We start from the raw sequence: 24271 nt of genomic DNA on the forward strand, positions 1-24271 counted from the left end.
GAGTAGAGATAGGGATAGGAGCTAGAGTAGAAATAGGGATAGGACCTAGAGTAGAGACAGGGATAGGAGCTAGAGTAGAGATAGGGATAGGACCTAGAGTAGAGATAGGGATAGGACCTAGAGTAGAGATAGGGATAGGAGCTAGAGTAAAGACAGGGATAGGAGCTAGAGTAGAGACAGGGATAGGAGCTAGAGTAGAGACAGGGATAGGAGCTAGAGTAGAGACAGGGATAGGAGCTGGAGTAGAGATAGGGATAGAAGCTAGAGTAGAGATAGGGATAGGAGCTAGAGTAGAGATAGGGATAGGAGCTAGAGTAGAGATAGGGATATGAGCTAGGACCTAGAGTAGAGATAGGGATATGAGCTAGAGTAGAGACAGGGATAGGAGCTAGAGTAGAGACAGGGATAGGAGCTAGATTTGAGATAGGGATAGGAGCTAGAGTAGAGATAGGGATAGGAGCTAGAGTAGAGACAGGGATAGGAGCTGGAGTAGAGATAGGGATAGAACCTAGAGTAGAGATAGTGCTAGGGGCTAGGGGCTAGAGTAGAGATAGGGATATGAGCTAGGAGCTAGAGTAGAGATAGTGCTAGGGGCTAGGAGCTAGAGTAGAGATAGGGATAGGGACTAGGAGCTAGTGTAGAAATAGTGTAGGAGCTAGAGTAGACATAGTGCTAGGGGTTAGGAGCTAGAGTAGAGATATTGCTTGGGGTTAGGAGCTAGAGTAGAGATAGTGCTGGGGGTTAGGAGCTAGTGTAGAGATAGTGTTGGGTGTTAGTAGCTAGTGTAGACAGTGCTAGGGGCTAGAGTAGAGATAGTGCTGGGGGTTAGGAGCTAGTGTAAAGATAGTGTTGGGTGTTAGTAGCTAGTGTAGACAGTGCTAGGGGCTAGAGTAGACAGTGCTAGGGGCTAGAGTAGAGATAGTGCAAACGGTTAGGGGCTAGAGTAGATATTGTGCTGGGGGATAGGAGCTAGAGTAGAGATAGTGCTGGGGGTTAGGTGCTAGAGTAGAGATAGTGGTAGGGGCTAGGAACTAGAGTAAATATAATGCTAGGCTTTATGGAGCTAGAGTAGAGATTGTGCTAGGGGCTAGAGGCTAGACACTAGAGAAAATACTGCTACAGGAGCTGAGGAGAGTAAGTGAGTGAAGACTGACCTCTGCTGGTGGAAAGAAGGAGTTGCATCTGTCATGGAAATGTTCTGTGTCCCACACCAGGGAATAATGCTACTCTGTTGTTCATTATATCAAACCCATTCACACAATCATGAAATCATGTCATTAATGGATACAGTATTATGTGTGTGAGGGGCCATGTCAGGACCTATGACGTGGTAGCCTAAAAAGCACTAGTTTTATCTTCAGTCTATTTATGCTGTATAAACACAATTTCACGTCTGTTTTTTTGTTGTAGAGTTTTATAAGTTTTGTTGACTCTGTATTAGTTCAATTGAAATGTTTATACAGTTACAAATATATAAATATGAATCAATCAAAGAAGCTAGATAAGGATAAGTTTGGCTTGCTCAATTTATAAGACACATTCACTGTCTTATTTCTGTGTATTTCGTCACATCTTTCTGTGATGTATAATGAATGACCAAGCAAGTCAGATGATCAGTGGTCACCACTTTCCATGAGTCCCATTCACTTGACTCTCACCGCTCTTCGCCCTGATTGGTCCGTGAAACAACGACAATTCACCACAGTCAACCAGTGAAATGTGCTTTCCCTACGCAAACCCCTCGCACCACCATCGGGATGACGTCACGGTTCCCACACAACGGAGAGATACGCACTGAGTTTTAAGACGAGGTGGTCGTTCAGTGCGGTAAAAAAAAGGACAAGAAATTAGCAATATAGATCACGCCGAATAGTTTTTTTTAAGAGGAGCTTGACTGTCTGTTGATAAGGGATATCATTTCTCTTAAGGTAGGTGATATTATTTTATTGAGCACCATATGTCTGTGAACATTGCCTAACTCGAAGTTGCGGACTGTTGGACAATTGCAACCCGACATCGTTGTTCTTGGGCTGTGGCCCTGTGCAGGTGTTGTAGTATTCCATCATTGTCTTGTTGTAGCGAGCACGCAGTGGTCTGTTTCTCCGGAAGCATTGTGTCCAACAATACTTTTTGATATAAATTGCCACTATTGAATGTGAAAGGGAGAAAGTCGTGTCGGACAGATCATTAGCTATGATAGAATTCGTGATACAATGACTTCTTTTTATTTAGGCCACTTTAAAAATGTTAAGCTATCATAGCAAATCAACAATAGGTATATCTATATACGACGCTGTAGAAAAAAATGGTACCAAGCAGTTAGTTGTTTTTAAAGCCGAAGATGCGAGTAAAGTGTTTTGTTCCATTAATATGTCATCAATGCAACAACACTGTAGAGACGCCTGATAATAGACTATGACACAGCAAAGCCTTATAAATTGAACCTATAAAGGACGTGGCAGGAAAAATTAACCTAATTGAGAGCGTATTTTAGACTATCAACCGCACAATGTTGAAATATCATCCAAGTTCTTTCCATTTCAACAGTCATCTCTTGATGAGTGTGATCTATGCCCCAGCCGGCTGTGGTTCTACTAAACGTAGTTCACTATTATAACCCTGGACATTTACTCATTTAGGAATGGGATCTTATTGTGTTAGAGAAGTATGTTCCATTCTCTCACCATATACTGTAACCATACACTCACAGTGTAATCCTCGAACCATACATTAGGGTTGGGCTGTATCCAGTATGTCGTCATACTGTCCTTCTGTCATACCAAGATATATGCTATTACCGGTTTAGTACACAAGGGGGTGCTAAAAGAGGAAAGAAATCGCATTGGGTGTCTACCAGAATGCTAATAAAATAAGCACAAGTAATAGCGCATTTCAACGGAGGCTGCTAACTACGTATGCTAATGAGCACAAACAAAAATAAACAAATTGCAAAGACAGGCAATCTTGCTCATAAAGTTATAAAAACAGCAAAAAAGGAAACGGCCCTTTTTCAGTACCCTGTCTTTCAAAGATAATTCGTAAAAATCCAAATAACTTCACAGATCTTCATTGTAAAGGGTTTAAACACTGTTTCTCATGCTTGTTCAATGAACCATACACAGTTAATGAACATGCACCAGTGGAACGGTTTTTAAGACACTAACAGCTTGCAGACGGTAGGCAATTAAGGTCAAAGTTATGAAAACTTAGGACACTAAAGAGGCCTTTCTACTGACTCTGAAAAACACCAAAAGAAAGATGCCCGGGGTCCCAGCTCATCTGCATGAACGTGCCTTAGGCATGCTGCAAGGAGGCATGAGGACTGCAGATGTGGCAAGAGCAATAAATTGCAATGTTTGTACTTTGAGACGCCTAAGACAGTGCTATAGGGAGACAGGACGGACAGCTGATCATCCTCGCAGTGACAGACCACGTGTAACAACAACTGCACAGGATCGGTACATCCGAACATCACACCTGCGGGACATGTACAGGATGGCAACAACAACTGCCTGAGTTACACCAGCAATGCACAATCCCTCCATCAGTGCTCAGACTGTCCGCAATAGGCTGAGAGAGGCTGGACTGAGGGCCTGTAGGCCTACTGTAAGGCAGGTCCTCACCAGAAATAACCGGCAACAATGTTGCCTATGAGCACAAACCCACCATTGCTGGACCATACAGGACTGGCAAAGAGTGATCTTCACTCACGAGATGCGGTTTTGTCTCACCAGGGGTGATGGTCGAATTTGCGTTTATCGTCGAAGGAATGAGCGTTAAACCGAGGCCTGTACTCTGGAGCGGGATCGATTTGGAGGTGTAAGGTTCGTCATGGTCTGGGGCGGTGTGTCACAGCATCATCGGACTGAGGTTGTTGTCATTGCAGGCAATCTCAACGCTGTGCGTTACAGGGAAGATATCCTCCCTCATGTAGTACCTTTCCTGCAGGCTCATCCTGACAGGACCCTCCAGCATGACAATGCCACCAGCCATACTGCTCGTTCTGTGCGTGATTTCCCGCAAGACAGGAATGTCAGTGTTCTGCCGTGGCCAGTGAAGAGCCCGGATCTCAATTCCATTGAGCACGTCTGAGACCTGTTGAATCGGAGGGTGAGGGCTAGGGCCATTCCCCCCAGAAATGTCTGGGAACTTGCATGTGCCTTGGTGGAAGAGTGGGGTAAAATTTCACAGCAAGAACTGGCAAATCTAGTGCAGGAGGAGATGCACTGCAGTACTTAATGCAGCTGGTGGCCACACCAGACACTGACTGCTACTTTTGATTTTGACCCCCCTTTGTTCAGGGACACGTTATTCAACTTCTGTTAATCACATGTCTGTGGAACTTGTTCAGTTTATGTCTGTTGTTGAATCTTATGTTCATACAAATATTTCCACATGTTAAATTTGCTGAAACTAAACGCAGTTGACAGTGAGATTAAGTTTCTTTTTTTGCTGAGTTTACATGTATAGGTAGGAGCTACTGAATATCATTTTTGGTGAGTTTGGACATTTACAAGCGAATGTGAACGAGAGACATTGTGCAAATGAACAAAGTTTTGATGCATGCTTGTCTGAAGGAAGAACAGCATGAGGACAGGAGCAGCATGAGGACAGGAGCAGCATGTGTAGGCTATACACTGTCTGTGTGTAGTCACTAGAGCAACGGGCCTGTGCTCTGCTCGGAGATGAGGGGAGAAAAAAATGCAAGGAAATCAAGATGGTGGCAGCTGTACAAATAACTCATCTAAAGAGCTTTGACTTTGCCAACATGGCAGAAAGCTAACACAATATCAAGTCACCATATTAATTCAGATTAGTTCAGCCACTTACTTAGATTAACTAGCAAGTTAAACTCAGGGGTCTCATTAATGCAGGAAAAAAAGATTAAACACGTAAGAAATATGTTGCTGTGTTTTGTAAACACAGATGTAAAATGCTTCTTATTGTAAGTTTAGCTTGGCATCAGACTAATTGTCATGTTCTGACCTTAGTTCCTTTGTTTTGTCTTTTGTTTTAGTATGGTCAGGGCATGAGCTGGGTGGGTTGTCTATGTTAGTTTTTCTATAATTTTCTATTTCTATGTTTGGCCTGGTATGGTCCTCAATCAGAGGCAGCTGTCAATCGTTTTCCCTGATTGAGAACCATATTTAGGTAGCCTGTTTTCGATTGTGTTTTGTGGGTGGTTGTTTTCAGTCTTTGTGTGTCTACACCAGACATAACTGTTCCTGTTGTTTCTTTGTTGTTTTGTTATTCAGTGTTCAGTTTACTTTATTAAAAAGATGAACACGTACAACGCTGCGCATTGGTCCTCACCTTCTTCCGTTACACTAATGTTGTGCTCAGGAACTGGCATTCTGTCAGCAGACAGCGCTCCGACTGATTTGTAGCCTATTTTCTCTGGTACTTTTCTCTGCGTAACCAACCTCCTTTTCTCTGGTATAATGTAAGATTAACTTTAAACAAAACATTAGGAAATGTAGCGAGCTACATTCTTTCTGTGATAAACATAAATATGATGGCCATGCATCGTTTTTGCAGAAAAGACATGGCTTTTTTCATTGTAAGCTCATTTACTTGTGTGTCTGCCAGCCAAATAGAGTTGCACTTCTGTTGTCATCTGATGAAAGCAAAGCTATTTTCTGCTAAATGTGTTGCACTATTTTCTGTGAAGGAAAACTAGACGTCCCCACAGTATTATTACTGAGAGCTCAAGAGATATGTTTAGATAGTCAGAAAAATAAACATATCTTTTTTAATTTGATTTTTTTTTTACATATAACTTACATATAACTAAGTATAATGACTATGGCTCTAGATTACAGGATAAGGCTGTTTCAAGTGTTTGAAAAATTCAAAATTCTACAATTTACAGACTGGGCATAACCCCCTCTGCCACCAGCCATCCTCATGTACTTTGTGCCCCCTCAGATGTTTGGAGTGCATGACGCCCCTGTGTGTCGGCCTAATTTATTGAATAGAAACAAAGAACAGCACTGCATATATAATGTCATTGTGTTTTGGTTCTTATCCACACATTTTGAACAAAAATCATTCTACTGTAGGGAATATTTGAAGAATAAAGTCAACATTTTAAAATGAAGTCACAGGTATATTTGAAGATTAAAGTATGGGGTAACTGCATGTCTCCCTGTGAAGTCACAGGTATATTTGAAGATTAGAAGAGTTGTTATAAGAGCTTTCTACAGAGGTCATAACTCATGATCACTGATACCCATTTTCACTTATTAAAACTATCTGACTCTCGCCTGTCATTTTTAGCCTTTGAGACAAGGCAGTGTAATAAAGATGTACTGTAATACAAGGTCCACCAGTATGGGGTAACTGCATGTCTCCCTGTGAAGTCACAGGTATATTTGAAGATTAAAGTATGGGGTAACTGCATGTCTCCCTGTGAAGTCACAGGTATATTTGAAGATTAAAGTATGGGGTAACTGCATGTCTCCCTGTGAAGTCACAGGTATATTTGAAGATTAAAGTATGGGGTAACTGCATGTCTCCCTGTGAAGTCACAGGTATATTTGAAGATTAAAGTATGGGGTAACTGCATGTCTCCCTGTGAAGTCACAGGTATATTTGAAGATTAAAGTATGGGGTAACTGCATGTCTCCCTGTGAAGTCACAGGTATATTTGAAGATTAAAGTATGGGGTAACTGCATGTCTCCCTGTGAAGTCACAGGTATATTTGAAGATTAAAGTATGGGGTAACTGCATGTCTCCCTGTGAAGTCACAGGTATATTTGAAGATTAAAGTATGGGGTAACTGCATGTCTCCCTGTGAAGTCACAGGTATATTTGAAGATTAAAGTATGGGGTAACTGCATGTCTCCTGTCCCTTTCTGTCTGCTCCCCACCGTAGAAATGCCTGAGTTAGAAGACTGGTGAAACTATAGTTTACAATTGGCTTTAGTAAGAAGGAACTCCTTGCTGTTTTAGCACATAATAACCATATTCTTATAATTATTAGGACCTGGAAGAGGTTGTGCCACAGATGGGGTCTTTTCAGGAGGAATCACACAGACTGGATGAGGTATTTCATCCAAGTAAGTGTGGCTACATACATAGGTAGAGATATGTGTGTGTGTGTGTGTGTGTGTGTGTGTGTGTGTGTGTGTGTGTGTGTGTGTGTGTGTGTGTGTGTGTGTGTGTGTGTGTGTGTGTGTGTGTGTGTGTGTGTGTGTGTGTGTGTGTGTGTGTGTGTGTGTGTGTGTGTGTGTGTGTGTGGTAGAGGGGGGTGTCTCTATCGCACTCGTTCACACATGGGTCACTGCACTGCGCGCACATACACACACGGTATCCCCAAATCAATACCGTTTTATTGGCCATGGTGCATTGTCAGAATGTGAAGAGACCCTGTCATCAGTCCCTGTCATGGTGCCCTTTTGAATGTAAAATGTTATCCTCAATCTCCTGCGTATGCCAACACCTTGTATAGTATTTTAGAGAGAACAGCGAGGCCAGCAGCCTACATGTCAGAATGAAAGTTTAACTCTGTGTGTGACGGTGCAGTAACCTCATAGGCCTATGTGTATTATCTTGCGAATGTAAGCTATGGATTACGTGGAGAAGAATATCGCTTCATGGGCTGCCTCTAAACCCCTGTCATGTACTTTGCATAGCCGGGGGCAGGGGGACAGGGGTTTGGCTAAAGCCCCGTCTGTTACCGCAATAACAGGTCTAGCCACTAGCCTCTATAAGGTCCACCAGCGGCTGCCTAAATTAGCACCATAACTGAGATGATGCCCTGTTGTGGGATAACGTATATATTCTTCATTCCTCCCATCCTTGAAGACATAGGCGATAGCAAGGAGATATGATGCTAGGCTACCAACCAAGTCACGTCAGATCATTGATTATTTATTTATAGCCTATGTAATAGAGATCTTCATGGGTCAAAAAAGTTGGACACGATCTGAAATGGACCTGGGGCTTTCCCACCCGGACCCGATATGCAGAAAACATTTTTAAAAATATAGAGTGTGCCACTCTAGCAGGCGATGGGAGAGATCGTACTCTGAGCGAGTGACATGAGGAGCAGGGAAGAGGGAGGGAGAGGCACCAAGCCGACTCACGCTATAGTAGACTAAAAACTGCCATAGCTAAGTTATTTATCATCAAATATGATTATGTAGTACCTGTCTTGACTGCATGAAACCGGAACGAGAAGCTAGTTAAGTTAGCTAACGTTAGCCAGCTAGGCTAATTGAGGCTGAAATGCATGTGCTTTCACATCCTACAGTTAGAAATAACAACAACTCCATTCAGAATATTAAGTAGCAGCCTCCCTGTTGGCTCTTGTGCATTGTAGACTATCCTTTTCCTTTAACTTTTAATTCCATCATTTTAAACCCTTCTTCCATTGATTAGATAACTCCTAACTCTTGCCACACAAGGAGCAAGGCTCTATGTCTGTAGCCTATTGCCGCCTTGATGACTCGTGATTGGCCAGCAGCAAGCTACACGTCCTACGCTCCTCTTCAAAGCAGGAGCAGCAGCAGCACTATAAATTATTCTCTCTCTCTCTCTCTCTCTCTCTCTCTACTGCAGCAGTGACGTTCGGAAATGCATGGGCCATTCCGGACAAGTCAGTTCAAATTACACATACCTGAGACCCGTGACGATCAGATTAAACCCAGATCAGTGACATGGGACATCAGCTTGACATAGGACATACACACACAGCCCCCGGTCCCCAGGATCCCACGTTCATTTGATTTATTTAGTGTGCTCACATAGCCTGTAGTTGTTAGGAGGCCATAAGGGGGAAATACTACCCCTAGTAAAGCACCATGGGTAAAGTCATTAATAGTTGCCATTATGCACCAATTTTGCCTAGGCTACTCAGCAGAATGTTGTAGCAAATTCACAGGGCAGACTGACAGGGACTCAACCCCAGGTCTCTTCTCGTTCAGTGGCTGACAGGGACTCAACCCCAGGTCTCTTCTCTTTCAGTGACTGACAGGGACTCAACCCCAGGTCTCTTCTCATTCAGTGACTGACAGGGACTCAACCCCAAGTCTCTTCTCGTTCAGTGACTGACAGGGACTCAACCCCAGGTCTCTTCTCATTCATTGACTGACAGGGACTCAACCCCAGGTCTCTTCTCATTCAGTGACTGACAGGGACTCAACCCCAGGTCTCTTCTCGTTCAGTGACTGACAGGGACTCAACCCCGGATCTCTTCTCATTCAGTGACTGACAGGGACTCAACCCCGGATCTCTTCTCATTCATTGACTGACAGGGACTCAACCCCAGGTCTCTTCTCGTTCAGTGACTGACAGGGACTCAACCCCAGGTCTCTTCTCATTCAGTGACTGACAGGGACTCAACCCCGGATCTCTTCTCATTCAGTGACTGACAGGGACTCAACCCCAGGTCTCTTCTCGTTCAGTGACTGACAGGGACTCAACCCCAGGTCTCTTCTCATTCAGTGACTGACAGGGACTCAACCCTGGATCTCTTCTCATTCAGTGACTGACAGGGACTCAACCCCAGGTCTCTTCTCGTTCAGTGACTGACAGGGACTCAACCCCAGGTCTCTTCTCGTTCAGTGACTGACAGGGACTCAACCCCGGATCTCTTCTCATTCAGTGGCTGTCAGGGACTCAACCCCAGGTCTCTTCTCATTCAGTGGCTGACAGGGACTCAACCCCGGATCTCTTCTCATTCAGTGACTGACAGGGACTCAACCCCAGGTCTCATCTCATTCTTTCAGTCAATCAATCAAATGTATTTATAAAGCCCTTCTTACATCAGCTGATGTCACAGAAAGCCAGCCTAAAACCCCAAGCAATGCAGGCATAGGAAAAACTCCCTAGAAAGGCCAGAACCTAGGAAGAAACCTTTTTATTTGTATTACCTTTATTTAACTAGGCAAGTCAGTTAAGAACAAATTCTTATATTCAATGATGGCCTAGGAACAGTGGGTTAACTGCCTGTTCAGGGGCAAAATGACAGATTGGTACCTTGTCAGCTCGGGGGTTTGAACTTGCAACCTTTTGGTTCCTTGCTAAACACTCTAACCATTAGGCTACCCTGCCACCCTAACTTGGAGAGGAACCAGGCTATGAGGAGTGGCCAGTCCTCTTCTGGCTGTGCCGGGTGGATATTATAACATAACATGGCCAAGATGTTCAAATGTTCATAGATGACCAGCAGGGTCAAATAATAATAATCACAGTGGTTGTAAAGGGTGCACAAGTCAGCACCTCAGGAGTAAATGTCAGTTGGCTTTTCATAGCCGATCATTCAGAGTATCTCTACCGCTCCTGTTGTTTCTAGAGAGTTGAAAACAGCAGGCCTGGGACAGGTAGCACGTCCTGTGAACAGGTCAGGGTTCCATAGGCGCAAGCAGTACAGTTGAAACTGGAGCAGCAGCACGACCAGTTGGACTGGGGAAAACAAGGAGTCATCGAGGGAGAGGGGGAGTGAACGAGAGCGTGTACATACTTAAATTCACACAGGACACCGGATAAGACAGGTGAAATACTCCAGATATAACAGACTGACCCTAGCCCCCGACACAAACTATTGCAGCATAAATACTGCAGGCTGAGACAGGAGGGGTCAAGAGACACTGTGGCCCCGTCCGGCGATACCCCTGGAGAGGGCCAACCAGGCAGGATATAACCACACCCACTTTGCCAAAGCACATCCCCCACACCACTAGAGGGATATCTTCAATCACCAACTTTACTATCCTGAGACAGAGTATAGCCCACAGAGATCTCTCCCACGTCACAACCCAAGGGGGGGGGCGCCAGTCCGGACAGGAAGATCAAGTCAGTGACTCAACCCACTCAAGTGGCGCACCCCTCCTAGGGACGGCATGGAAGAGCACCAGTAAGCCAGTGACGCTGAGTCTGTAATAGGGTTTGGGCCAGACTACACTCAATCATAGGACCTACTGAAGAGATGAAAGGTCGAGACCGAGTCTGCGTCTCTCATATGAATAGGCAGACCACTCTTCAAAAATGGAGCTCTATAGGAGAAAGCTCTGCCTTCAGCTGTTTGCTTAGAAATTCTAGGAACAATATCGGAAACATAGCCCATGTAATGCTTTGTTGGTTAGCAGTAAAATCTTGAAATCACCTCTAGCCTTAACAGGAAGCCAGTGTAGAGTAATGTGATCACATTTTTTAGTTCAAGTCAGGATTCTAGCAGCCTTGTTTAGCCCTAACTGAAGTTTATTTAGTGCTTTATCCGGGTAGCCGGAAAGTAGAGCATTGCAGTTGTCTAACCTAGAAGTAACAAAAGCATACATATTTCTGCATCATTTTTGGACATAAAGTTTCTGATGTTTGCAATGTTATGAAGATGGGAAAAAAGCTGTCCTTGAAGCAGTCTTGATATGTTCGTCAAAAGAGAGATCAGGGTCCAGAGTAACGCCAAGGTCCTTCACAGTTTTATTTGAGACGACTGTACAACCATTAAGATTAATTGTCAGATTCAACAGAAGATCTCTTTGATTTTTGGGACCTAGAACAAGCATCTCTGTTTTGTCTGAGTTTAAAAGTAGAACATTTTCCGCCATCCACTTCCTTATGTCTGAAACACAGTGACATTGTTTGTTTGTGCTCATAAACTCGTTAGTGTTTGCCTATAGTCTGAAATTGACAGGGGGAAACTTGGTGTGAGTTAGTAGATTATTAGATTGATAAGCATTAGTGCACAGTGACGCCTGTTTGAACGAGTTAGTAGATTATTAGACTGATAAGCATTAGTGCACAGTGATGCCTGTTTGAATGAGTTAGTAGATTATTAGATTGATAAGCGTGAGTGAGCAGTGACGCATGTTTGAATGAGTTAGTAGATTATTAGACTGATAAGAATTAGTGCACAGTGACGCCTGTTTGAACGAGTTAGTAGATTAATGGCCATTTGCTGGTTTTGCCGCAACTTTTAACCACCCACACACACAACCTGAATACACACACACACACCTGCACAACCTGAATACATACACACACCTGCATACACACACCTACATATGTAACCATGGTTTCTCCTTCTGAAAATAATCTGTGGCACAACCTTTTCCAGGTCCTAATAATTATAAGAATATGGTTATTATGTGCTAAAACAGCAAGGAGTTCCTTCTTACTAAAGCCAATTGTAAACTATAGTTTCACCAGTCTTCTAACTCAGGCATTTCAACGGTGGGGAGCAGACAGAAAGGGACAGGAGACATGCAGTTACCCCATACTTTAATCTTCAAATATACCTGTGACTTCACAGGGAGACATGCAGTTACCCCATACTTTAATCTTCAAATATACCTGTGACTTCACAGGGAGACATGCAGTTACCCCATACTTTAATCTTCAAATATACCTGTGACTTCACAGGGAGACATGCAGTTACCCCATACTTTAATCTTCAAATGTACCTGTGACTTCACAGGGAGACATGCAGTTACCCCCCCATACCTGTGTTAATCTTCAAATATACCTGTGACTTCACAGGGAGACATGCAGTTACCCCATACTTTAATCTTCAAATATACCTGTGACTTCACAGGGAGACATGCAGTTACCCCATACTTTAATCTTCAAATATACCTGTGACTTCACAGGGAGACATGCAGTTACCCCATACTTTAATCTTCAAATATACCTGTGACTTCACAGGGAGACATGCAGTTACCCCATACTTTAATCTTCAAATATACCTGTGACTTCACAGGGAGACATGCAGTTACCCCATACTTTAATCTTCAAATATACCTGTGACTTCACAGGGAGACATGCAGTTACCCCATACTTTAATCTTCAAATATACCTGTGACTTCACAGGGAGACATGCAGTTACCCCATACTTTAATCTTCAAATATACCTGTGACTTCACAGGGAGACATGCAGTTACCCCATACTTTAATCTTCAAATATACCTGTGACTTCACAGGGAGACATGCAGTTACCCCATACTTTAACCTTCAAATATACCTGTGACTTCATTTAAAAAATGTTGACTTCATTCTACAAATTTTGACTTTATTTTTGAAATTACATTTTAAGTTTATTCTCGAAATATTGAAGCAAAAAAACCCTGCTGACTTACAATAGAAAACGTTACTTCTGTCAACACACAGCTGAACACACCTGCTCCCACTTAATCCTGTTGGGCTATTTACAAACAAACACATGACTGGCTCAACTGTTCTGGGTTATCTTCATAATGTCATCTGCTTAATGTATTGTACAAGTTGACTGCAGGTATTTACTTAAGTAGCTACGAATATTCAAATGTGTTGAAAAACTTCCAAGAAATAGATTCAACGATATTGAAAAAGGGTCTTCAGTTGTACAGTCAGGAGTCTCTCTCCCACAGTTGGGTCTTTGTTTTTCAGATTTCAGATTTATACTGAGATCACTCTCTATAAAACTGTATGGTATTCGGTATTTGGGGTATTTGGGATATTTGGAAATGTTTTCAATACCGTTGAAACAATTTTTTTGTCTGTTCAGCTGTTTGATCCTTTGAGTGAATAAACTTGGTTTGAGTTTTACTAATCGTCCGTGACTTTTACTTGGTTCAACCTAAAACTGTGCAACTGAAGACCTAGCTGTTTGTACCACTACCAAGTCATTCAATTATATTTATGTAAAGGGTGGGTTAAATGGAGAGATAAGAGAGGCAAACTCTAGCTTTTCACTGGGGAAAATGAGTCAGGAACAGGTGAGGTCCATTTTGCCTGATGACTATAATATGGATCAGGGAGCAGGAGGTTAGAGGGGTCATGTGGTGTTGTTTTAGATGCCAGTTTCTGTGGGTTTACACTACTGTTCAAAAGTTTGGGGTCACTTAGAAATGTCCTTGTTTTTGAAAGAAAATAACATTTTCTGTCCATTAAAATAACATCAAATTGATCAGAAATACAGTGTAGACATTGTTAATGTTGTAAATGACTATTGTAGCTGTAAACGGCTGATTTTTTATGGAATATCTACATAAGGGCACAGAGGCCCATTATCAGCAACCATCACTCCTGTGTTCCAATGGCACGTTGTTTTAGCTAATCCAAGTTTATAATTTTAAAAGGCTAATTGATCATTATAAAACCCTTTTGCAATTATGTTAGCAAAGCTGAAAACTGTTTTACTGATTAAAGAAGCAATAAAACTGGCCTTCTTTAGACTAGTTGAGTATCTGGAGCATCAGCATCTGTGGGTTCGATTACAGGCACAAAATGGCCAAAGACCTTTCTTCTGAAACACGTCAGTCTATTTTTGTTTTGAGAAATGAAGGCTATTCCATGCGAGAAATTGCCAAGAAATTGAAGATCTCCTACAAGGCTGTGTACTACTCCCTTCACAGAACAGCGCAAACTGGCTCTAACCAGAATAGAAAGAGGAGTGGGAGGCCCCGGTGCACAACTGAGCAAGAGGACATTAGTGTGTCTAGTTTGAGAAACAGACGCCTCACAAGTCCTCAACTGGCAGCTTCATTAAATAGTACCAGCAAAACACCAGTCTCAACGTCAACAGTGAAGAGGCGACTCTGGGATGCTGGACTTCTAGGCAGAGTTGCAAAGAAAAGCCATATCTCAGACTGGCCAATGAAAATAACAGATTGGTTTAAGAACACACACTGGATTGCCTCTTCACTGTTGACATTTCTAAGTGACCCCAAACTTTTGAGTGGTAATGTATATGCGAGTGTGTTGTGTTAGCTAATGAGCTCACATGGGGAATAGTCAGGTACATAATACAATACATCTACCTACAGTTCAGCTGTAGTTTTAGTGATGTTACCTGTCTCCTGAGTTAGCTAGGCTCCCAGATCAGCTGTAGTTTTAGTGATGTTACCTGTCTCCTGAGTTAGCTAGGCTCCCAGATCAGCTGTAGTTTTAGTGATGTTACCTGTCTCCTGAGTTAGCTAGGCTCCCAGATCAGCTGTAGTTTTAGTGATTTTTGAATTCAGTAGAATACCTTTGTCTGACAATCCTACTGTGTGTGTGTGTGTGTGTGTGTGTGTGTGTGTGTGTGTGTGTGTGTGTGTGTGTGTGTGTGTGTGTGTGTGTGTGTGTGTGTGTGTGTGTGTGTGTGTGTGTGTGTGTGTGTGTGTGTGTGTGTGTGTGTGTGTGTGCGTGTGGTCAACCTCTGTTACACACACAACTCGACTACCTGTTAACAGTGTGTACAGGTGATGTTTTTATTTAACTTTATTTAAGTCAGTTAATGACGGCCTAGCAACAGTGGGTTAACAGCCTTGTTCAGGGGCAGAATGACAGATTTAGATCTAGCAAACTTTTTGGTTACTGGCCCAACGCTCTAACCACTAGGCTACCTGTTGGGTTTGATAACCCTTCAGGTCACATCAAGGCACACACACAGATTGTGTGGTGATTATTCATATTTTCAGCAGGTGAAGATTAGGACTACTCAAAACACAGAGATTACAGGAATATTAGGACTACTCAAAACACACAGATTAGAGAAATAGTTGGACTACTCACAACATACAGATTACAGGAATATTAGAACTACTCACAACATACAGATTACAGGAATATTAGGACTACTCACAACATACAGATTACAGGAATATTAGGACTACTCACAACATCATCTGACCCACTCCAGCCTCCCTAGAACCTCATTTATCACCTGATTTACTTAACAAAAGGCCTGTCTCTAATAGGAGGTCCAATGCTTCCTCTGTCACTGGCTTGTTGGGTAGTAACTACACACAATAATACCGAAGACTGTCAGCATGTAAAGAAGCTAGTTAGGTTAGTAACTACACACAATAATACTGAAGACTGTCAGCCTGTAAAGAAGCTAGTTAGGTAGTAACTACACACAATAATACCGAAGACTGTCAGCATGTAAAGAAGCTAGTTAGGTAGTAACTACACACAATAATACCGAAGACTGTCAGCATGTAAAGAAGCTAGTTAGGTAGTAACTACACACAATAATACCGATGACTGTCAGCATGTAAAGAAGCTAGTTAGGTAGTAACTACACACAATAATACCGATGACTGTCAGCATGTAAAGAAGCTAGTTAGGTTAGTAACTACACACAATAATACCGAAGACTGTCAGCATGTAAAGAAGCTAGTTAGGTAGTAACTACACACAATAATACCGATGACTGTCAGCATGTAAAGAAGCTAGTTAGCTGTAAAACATTTATGAGTCTACAATCTCACAATGTTCAACCTGCAGATTGATGTGCCTCACAGAGTGGAGTTTGACCTTGGCCACTGCGCCATGCAGTGCACCCTGGACTGAAGAGGCAGACGGACAGGAGAAATGTTAGACCCTCTGTTAAATGAAAACTTTCTTGAGATAGGAATATCGTAAAAAACATATGATGAATGGCTCATTCTCGAGAAGACAACCAGCCAGTATTGAAATCTGACATGTATGATAGACTTTTTACATCTGAAAGTTTTTACACATGAAAACCTAGAAATGACCCATAGATGATCTGGTCAGGTGATGTTCTCCAGGTTGTGAGTGGGACTGGGGGAGGGAGGGAGGGACTGACTCAAGCTCGGCTTTAGGTATTTACAGCAAACACTGTGTGTGTGAAAATAGCCCAGCGAGGGATGGAGGGACAGTACTGGCCCACTTCCTTTCTGTCCTGCAGTTTGTTGTGCTGTGACATTCCCAGCTGATGGGGGAGAGGCAGTGTTTCACTACTCAACAGACCCAGCGTAGGGCTTTATGGTCTTCTAGGCCGACAATCTAAACCAGCAGAATGTTTTACACGTCTACCTTGTTAAATAGACTTTTTATTTATTGAGTCCGCTCGCGCACACACAGCTAGTCGTCACAGCCAGTAGCTACTTCATTGTTTTACAGTGTGTATTATTTACTGTGTTTTAGTGTCTCCTTACTCTCTGTGTGTGTGTGTGTGTGTGTGTGTGTGTGTGTGTGTGTGTGTGTGTGTGTGTGTGTGTGTGTGTGTGTGTGTGTGTGTGTGTGCGTGTGCGTGTGCGTGTGCGTGTGCGCGTGTGCGCGTGCACTTGCGTGTGCGTGTGTGTGTGTGTGTGTTGTTGTGTGTGTTGTTAGCTGGGTAGAGAGCAGAGAGGCTAGGCCACTCCATTTCAGGTTCAGGGGTGTGAGTCACGATGCACTCAGGCTTTGTATGGTCCTAAAGCCCACCGTTGCCTTGTCACATTCCAATAATACAACTTGGAGGGACAAGGGCCCCTGGCCATGCAGATGACTGACACAGGGAAACCGGTGATACACCAGTGATACTAAGGTTATTAACCTGGACATGGACTAAACCTCTACTACTGGAGAGCTTTGCTCCAGACCTTTTGGCACAAAAGCCTGCACTGCCTGTAGCTGTTCAGGAGTAGGGTTGACCACCCCTGACCTAGTTCATAGCTCACTGTGGGGGGAACCTTTATGTTCTAGAAACGTGTGTTGCCGTGGCAACAGTTAAATCACCAAGGGCCTCTTTTCAGAATGTCTTTAACTATGGACTCCTGGCCAATCGCTGGCTAATGGGACTCCTAAGGCCTCCGTGCCATGACAACCACTGGCTAATGGGACTTCTAGGGACTCCTGGCCATGACAACCACTGACTACTGGGACTCTTATCTCCGTCCTGTGTTGACTTTGCAGGGCTGTGAAACTGCAACAATACTTTTGTTTGTCCCTCTCCTCCTCCAATCTCTCTCCTTTTTTCCCCATTTACTTTCATAAATGGTCCTTCCTCATTCTCTCTCAGTTCAGTTACATTCAAATTAGCTCTCCCCCTCCTCCTTTCCCCTCTCTTTCTCCAGGTGTCTCTGTTGTCTAGCAGATGAATTTTGAGCAGCCTCCACCGTACCAGGGCCCAGGCCCCACGGCCCCCAGTTACCCTGCGCAGGGCTATCCTCAGCAGGGATACCCTCCCCAGGGCTACCCCGTCAACATGGAGCAGCCTGGTGGATTCCCTCCTCAAAACCCGGCCTACCCGGCCTACCCTGCTGGCCCCGGGGGCCCTCCTGGACCCTACCCTGGCCAGGGACAAGCAGGCCCCTACCAGGGGGCGTACCCAGGACAGCCCCAGTTTGGATGGCAGGGAGGCCCACCCCCAGGACCCATGTATGGAGAGGCACCCAAAAACACAGGTGAGAAAGAGGGGGAAGGAGGGGAGGAATTGAAGAGAGGGGAGAAGAGGGGTGAGGAAGGGAGGGGAGGAAGATAAGCACGAGAAGGTGAGGGGAGGAAGAGGAGAGAGAGAAAGGGAGGGGTGGAGAGGATAGGATAGGATATTGTTTGCCTTGACTACTTGGTATGCAAAGAGACTGGATGTGCTTTGGGAACAATGTTGTTTATACCAGTGGTTCTCAAACCTCTCCTTGGGGACCCCAAGCCGTTCCAGGTATTTGATCTTTTCTATAGCTAGCACACCTGATTCAACTAATCATCAAGCCATTGACTAGGTGAATCAGATGAGCTACTTCAGGCCCTTGACTAGGTGAATCAGATGAGCTACTTCAGGCCCTTGACTAGGTGAATCAGATGAGCTACTTCAGGCCCTTGACTAGGTGAATCAGATGAGCTACTTCAGGCCCTTGACTAGGTGAATCAGATGAGGTACTTCAGGCCCTTGACTTGGTGAATCAGATGAGCTACTTCAGGCCCTTGACTAGGTGAATCAGATGAGCTACTTCAGACCCTTGACTAGGTGAATCAGATGAGCTACTTCAGGCCCTTGACTAGGTGAATCAGATGAGCTACTTCAGGCCCTTGACTTGGTGAATCCAGTACATTCACTGGGAACCAGTGGTTCAGACAGTTCTGACTAGGGCTGCAAAGCTACCAGTAATTTACCAGAATCTTCAGTAATTTAGGTAATTAACAGAACATCTATGGCAATCTATCATCGATTTGGTAATTTATACTTGAATACGTTTTCAAAAGATGTATTCATATAGTGCCTTCGGAAAGTATTCAGACCCCTTGACTTTTTCCACATTTTGTTACTTTAAAGCCTTATTCTAAAAAATATTTAATTTTTTCCCCCTCAATCTACACACAATACCACATAATGACAAAGCAAAAACAGGTTTTTATACATTTGTATACACCAGTTTGACGACAAAGCATTGATGACATACTGACGTCGTGAAATCAATAGGTGTGTAAAAAGATAAAGGATATTTCATGCTGAAACCCTCATACTTAACACATATGGTATTCACTAAGTTGATAGTTAATATTTGCGACTCATTTCAGGAAACCAGGCGTTTAAATATAAACTCTTTTTTAAAATATATTTTTTTATTTTGGGCAGAAATGACTTCTGGAATATGTGAACTTTCATGTGCCTTAATAACAAACTTGTATGTCATCTGTAAATATGTTTACAATTGTTAAATTACGAGCCTAGTTGGTTTAGCCACTGAAAAAGACCTTCCAGCTAGCCATGATTGGCTGAGATAATGTTTGGGCTGGACATTCCAAGATATGAGTTCGGATTGGTCTGCCATGTAGCACGCTTCTGTCTATAACATGAGTTGGTCAATATGTGTAGTTAATCCTTTCTAACGCAGCTTTTTTTGTAAGATATCATGTAGTAGAACTGCAAACATGTTGGTCTCCACTTTCTGGAGGACTGGGTTTTGAAATCAGTTGAATGCCCGGTGGAATTAGAGAAGGATAGCGAAGGATATATGCAGACGGAGTCGAAAAGAGAACGCACAGAAGGCTGTTGTGTAAACCACCTGTCTCCTGATTACATCTTCAAACTAAGGCAACCGTGACAGAGAGGGAGAAGCGTCCATTCATGTATATGGGTAAGATAGTCTAGCTAGATACATTTTCAGATATTACACGTTTCTAATTTGGTCAAAGTCGTTTTCATTTCAGTTAAAGCGTACTGCTAGATATTTAGCTAAAGTTACCTGGTTGGCTCGCTAGCTAGTAATATTATTTGTGTCTCAGAGCCATTTGCATTGCTAGTTATAGCTAGCTAGCTAACATTGAACCTGGTTAGTTAGCTACCTGCAGATTCATGCAGGGTAGTAATGTCATGAGATGGGATTATGGTTCATAGCTAGCTACATGTCTAAACAAAAGACTCCACTATGCAAGTACCAATTTCAATAGAATGTTAACGATGTCGCTGCGACAACTGTCGATAGATGTAGCTGGTAAATTCGCTCTGGCTATGTACTCTGATTCCAGAGCGCAGAAAAACTGACGAATTTACAAACGCTTAACACCCGCTGAATATGGCTGGTGTCAGTAAAAAAGCATGATTAAATTGTTGCCAGCAGCACAGTTGCAGTCACCAATGCTCTGGATAACATAAAAACAGCCTAATCAGCTCTGCTAAGGCGAGTAAAATGGGCAGAGTGAGCTGTTCCTTCATTTGTGTCTGGAAGTAGCTAGCCAACGTTAGCTTGGGTGCTTGACTGTTGTTGTTAGGTTAGAACACTTAGATCAACGCTACCTCTTGGCCAGAGCGTCCAGTGTGCATTCTGAATGCTCCGAGAGCAAAACGCTCTGAGTTACGAACGCCTGGAGCGCACTCTGAGCAAACGTTGGCACTCCAGATTGGATTTACGAACACACCCCTAGTATAAACCAGCCTTTAGTCTTGAAATCTTTGGTTGTTTAGTACATGGCCTCACATGTAAATCCTTAAAGAGCTGGGCGGGGATAAAGCTTAAGAAGGTGTGAACGATGCTGAATGGGTGTAGACAAAGAGCTCTCCAGTAGTAGTACCAAAACATTCAAGGTCCATTTTCTCAAAAGTGAGGTTACAAGTTTATCAACTTTCAAAACAGAATTACTTTCCCAATGTTCCTCAACTGTAGTGTATGATATACAATTTTCTAGCTATTTATTTCACGTGAAAAACACAATTTCAAATGTTGCTACATAAGCTCGAATTGAGCCACGTTGGTTAAATGTAGGGTAATAATATAATAATAATATATGCCATTTAGCAGACGCTTTTATCCAAAGCGACTTACAGTCATGTGTGCATACATTCTACGTATGGGTGGTCCCGGGGATCGAACCCACTACCCTGGCGTTACAAGTGCCATGCTCTACCAACTGAGCTACAGAAGGACCAATGTTTTACAGCTTTTGTCATTCAATTTATTTTAAAATCCTCGTATTTAATGATTTAATATATTTTACGTGTGATAAACCCTCAAAGAGGGCCAGAGATAATTACAGATAAGTACCCAAAAGGATCACTAGATAGATGTCTTGTGATTACATAACATCTTTGAAAGATACCAAAATTCTGGTAGTTTGCTGGTAAAATCTGAATGTTTCCAGTAATACACCCTCCTTTTGCAACCCTAATTCTAACACAATAAATTTTCATTCAGTACGTTTCCATTACCTCTGCTAGGATTGGCAAGGATTAGGATTGGCAAGTATTCAGATTGGCAAGTATTAGGCTATTCAAAGGTCAATTTCCCTACATCAAGGTAATTTCTTTTGATAGAACACTATCAGCGTCGAAAGTAAAAGATTAACGAGGCTGTTTTATATTGTCCTTTTTATATCAGTATCCTGGTGTGTGTTCTTAAAGTGGAAGGTTTTTTATGTTGAAGCTAATCACATGATAGCCAGATCAGTTTCTGCTTGAATCAACTATTTTGTCCTGGTCATACCATGAATAAAGGGGCATTGTTTTAAAGGAGTTAAAGCAGGAAGTGAACATTCCAGACTGCCCTTTGTTTGTTTATCTGTATAAGACCCTCTCAGCGGTGAATAGTGGACTGCCCCTTTAAGAAACCAGGCAATGGGAGGTTAATGCTGCATTCAAACCAAGTGGGAGGTGGAAATGTACTAGTTGTGAAGTCGTAAATACGAGTTGGATGCATTTATGTGCTTTGAACTTAAGAAACACTCATTGGCTAATGGCCAACAATTTGCCTAAGCCATAAACTAAAGTACAGCTATCACACTTGTAAACAAATTATAGTGTTAAAAAAACATTAATAGATTGCTTTTTATAAATACATTTTTGTTGCACTAAACTGCCGAGAACTGCTGTTTATCAAGGTAATTTCCTTAATAGATGACGTCAGCATGTTGGAGAAGTGGGAGTTCAGGATGATAGATGAGTTTCACACTAGTAATTACCAGTTGGAGGGCCATTCAAATAGATTTTTTCTAGTTGTACTTGGTAAATACTACCTTCCCACTTGGTTATTAATGCAGCATAACTTACTGCCTGGCAACTGTTGCTAGAGAGCAGTCCCTTTCTACTGCGGCAGTACCTTGTCACTCAGGTAACACATAGCTTACCTCACTCATTCAAGATGGCAGCCTTCAGAAGTTTTGTGTGTGTGTGTGCACACATTCATGACTAACAGCAAATGTACCAAAGATAACAAGAAGAGTAGGTTGTTAGGCCGACGTGTCTGTCACGTGTGTATTCCAAGGGTGGCCTAGCGGTTAGAGTTGGGCCAGTAACTTAAAGGTCGTTGGTCTGAATTCCCAAGCCAACAAGGTGAAAAATCTGTCTGTACCCTTGAGCAGGTCTATTAATCATACTATATGGCTGACCCTGTAAAATAACACATTTTACTGCACTTTTCCGGTGTTTGTGACAATAAAACCTGTTTTACTGGCAGTTGTAAAGGTTTAACTTTAAGTGAATGTCTACCTCTCTTTCTCCTCTCTCTAGTGTACGTGGTGGAGGAGAGAAGGAGAGATGATTCAGGAGACACGTGTCTGACTGCCTGTTGGACGGCTCTCTGCTGCTGCTGCTTGTGGGACATGCTCACATAACGTCTGACCCCTGACATTTACCTTTGACCCTTACCTGCTCTGACCCTTACCCTTGGCCTCCTAACCCTTAACGCAAAGTCCCTTTCATCTTAACCTAACCTTTGACCCCTGAGTCTAAACCACTGTCCCAGTCTCACCTAACACACTATCCCTCCATCTGCCCTTACCACCTTAATCCTTCTCTCTCTCCTTAACCTTTGCACTCCTGCTGTCCAGCCCCAACCCCCGTACCTCCTGACCCATGGTAGCATTATATGATAACCTCTATCTTTTTGTGCTCCCACACCTGACCTATGCCCCTCCCAGGGCTGTGCTCTGCCCTGTAGCCGGTGTATGTTCTCTAAATCTCAGGCACTGTACTGTAGATAATGCTTCTTGTGGAACACAAACTCCTGCTCAAAGACGACACACAGAATATGCACTCAGATCTCAGGCGTTCTGCTGTAGATGACACACATGCACGAACAAACACACACACACATGCCTACACGCTCTCTCTCCTGGGCACTTTAACCTCTGCAAGGTACTTCTCCTGCCTCCCTCCATCCCTCCTCTCGAATAAACCTCTAGTCAAACCATCCCTTATTCCCTACACCATAAATCCTAAAACACCATATCAAATGACCCTCTATCTACGCCATATCAGTCATGGCTACCTAGACCAATGGAAGCCAGTAAGCTACAGTGTCCCCCACCCCCCTGTCAACCCCCCACTGTACGATGCTGAAGTTTGAACCGTCCTCTCTGTTATGTTTGCAAACAGCTGCTGCCTGTTTTTCTTAGGATGAATCTTATGACAACAAATTGAATGCATTTTGAAAGACCATGACAATGAAAATGTCATGTTTAATTTCATGTAATATTGGTTCCTATGCTTGCAACATTTTTCCCTGTTTGAATTTTTTAATCCTGAATGAATATGATTTGATTGCTATTTTCTTTTTAATACCCTCATTCCTTGAAGGAGAGAACATGAAACATTTTTAAATGGTGAATGTTTATGTAGATGACTTTGCCTTACATGAGAATCTTGCATTAAGAATAAATTATTCCCAAAACAGTCAACATTGTCTGGTGTCTTTCATTGTCTGGTGGTCTTAGTCAGTAGAGGTAGTATCTGGTGTGTGTTTTACAGTAGAGGTAGTATCTGGTGTGTGTTTTACAGTAGAGGTAGTATCTGGTGTGTGTTTTACAGTAGAGGTAGTATCTGGTATGTGTTTTACAGTAGAGGTAGTATCTGGTATGTGTTTTACAGTAGAGGTAGTATCTGGTGTGTGTTTTACTGGAGAGGTAGTATCTGGTGTGTGTTTTACTGGAGAGGTAGTATCTGGTGTGTGTTTTACTGGAGAGGTAGTATCTGGTGTGTGTTTTACTGGAGAGGTAGTATCGGGTGTGCGTTTTACTGGAGAGGTAGTATCTGGTGTGTGTTTTACTGTATGTGTAGTAGCTAGTGTGTGTTTTACAGTAGAGGTAGTATCTGTGTGTGTGTTTTACAGTAGAAGTAGTATCTGGTGTGCGTTTTACAGTGGA

At 42.9% G+C, this 24271-nt stretch overlaps 1 protein-coding gene across 2 annotated transcripts; it reads left to right on the forward strand.

Annotated features, from left to right (window-relative positions):
- The first annotated feature begins 1743 nt into the window (after positions 1-1743).
- Positions 1744-23806, forward strand: LOC124011041 (cysteine-rich and transmembrane domain-containing protein 1-like). 2 transcript variants are annotated; one of them, XM_046323986.1, is made up of 4 exons: positions 1744-1928; positions 6987-7062; positions 17773-18102; positions 22638-23806. In XM_046323986.1, the coding sequence occupies exons 3-4, from the start codon at positions 17793-17795 to the stop codon at positions 22739-22741; spliced, it is 414 nt and encodes a 137-aa protein (XP_046179942.1). In that variant the 5' UTR covers positions 1744-1928; positions 6987-7062; positions 17773-17792; the 3' UTR covers positions 22742-23806. The 2 variants fall into 2 exon arrangements, with proteins under 2 accessions (XP_046179942.1, XP_046179941.1); XM_046323985.1 differs by lacking the exon at positions 6987-7062 and having other exon boundaries at positions 1750-1928.
- Positions 23807-24271: the final 465 nt, after the last annotated feature.

The sequence above is a fragment of the Oncorhynchus gorbuscha genome, linkage group LG23 (assembly GCF_021184085.1).
Source record: "Oncorhynchus gorbuscha isolate QuinsamMale2020 ecotype Even-year linkage group LG23, OgorEven_v1.0, whole genome shotgun sequence".
Taxonomy (NCBI): domain Eukaryota; kingdom Metazoa; phylum Chordata; class Actinopteri; order Salmoniformes; family Salmonidae; genus Oncorhynchus; species Oncorhynchus gorbuscha.

Excerpts from the sequence above, each read along its gene's own strand:
- LOC124011041 (XM_046323986.1), top strand. The coding sequence starts at position 17,793 with ATGAATTTTGAGCAGCCTCCACCGTACCAGGGCCCAGGCCCCACGGCC. Across the intron at positions 18,103-22,637 it reads AGAGGCACCCAAAAACACAG|TGTACGTGGTGGAGGAGAGA; the intron begins GTGAGAAAGAGG and ends TCCTCTCTCTAG.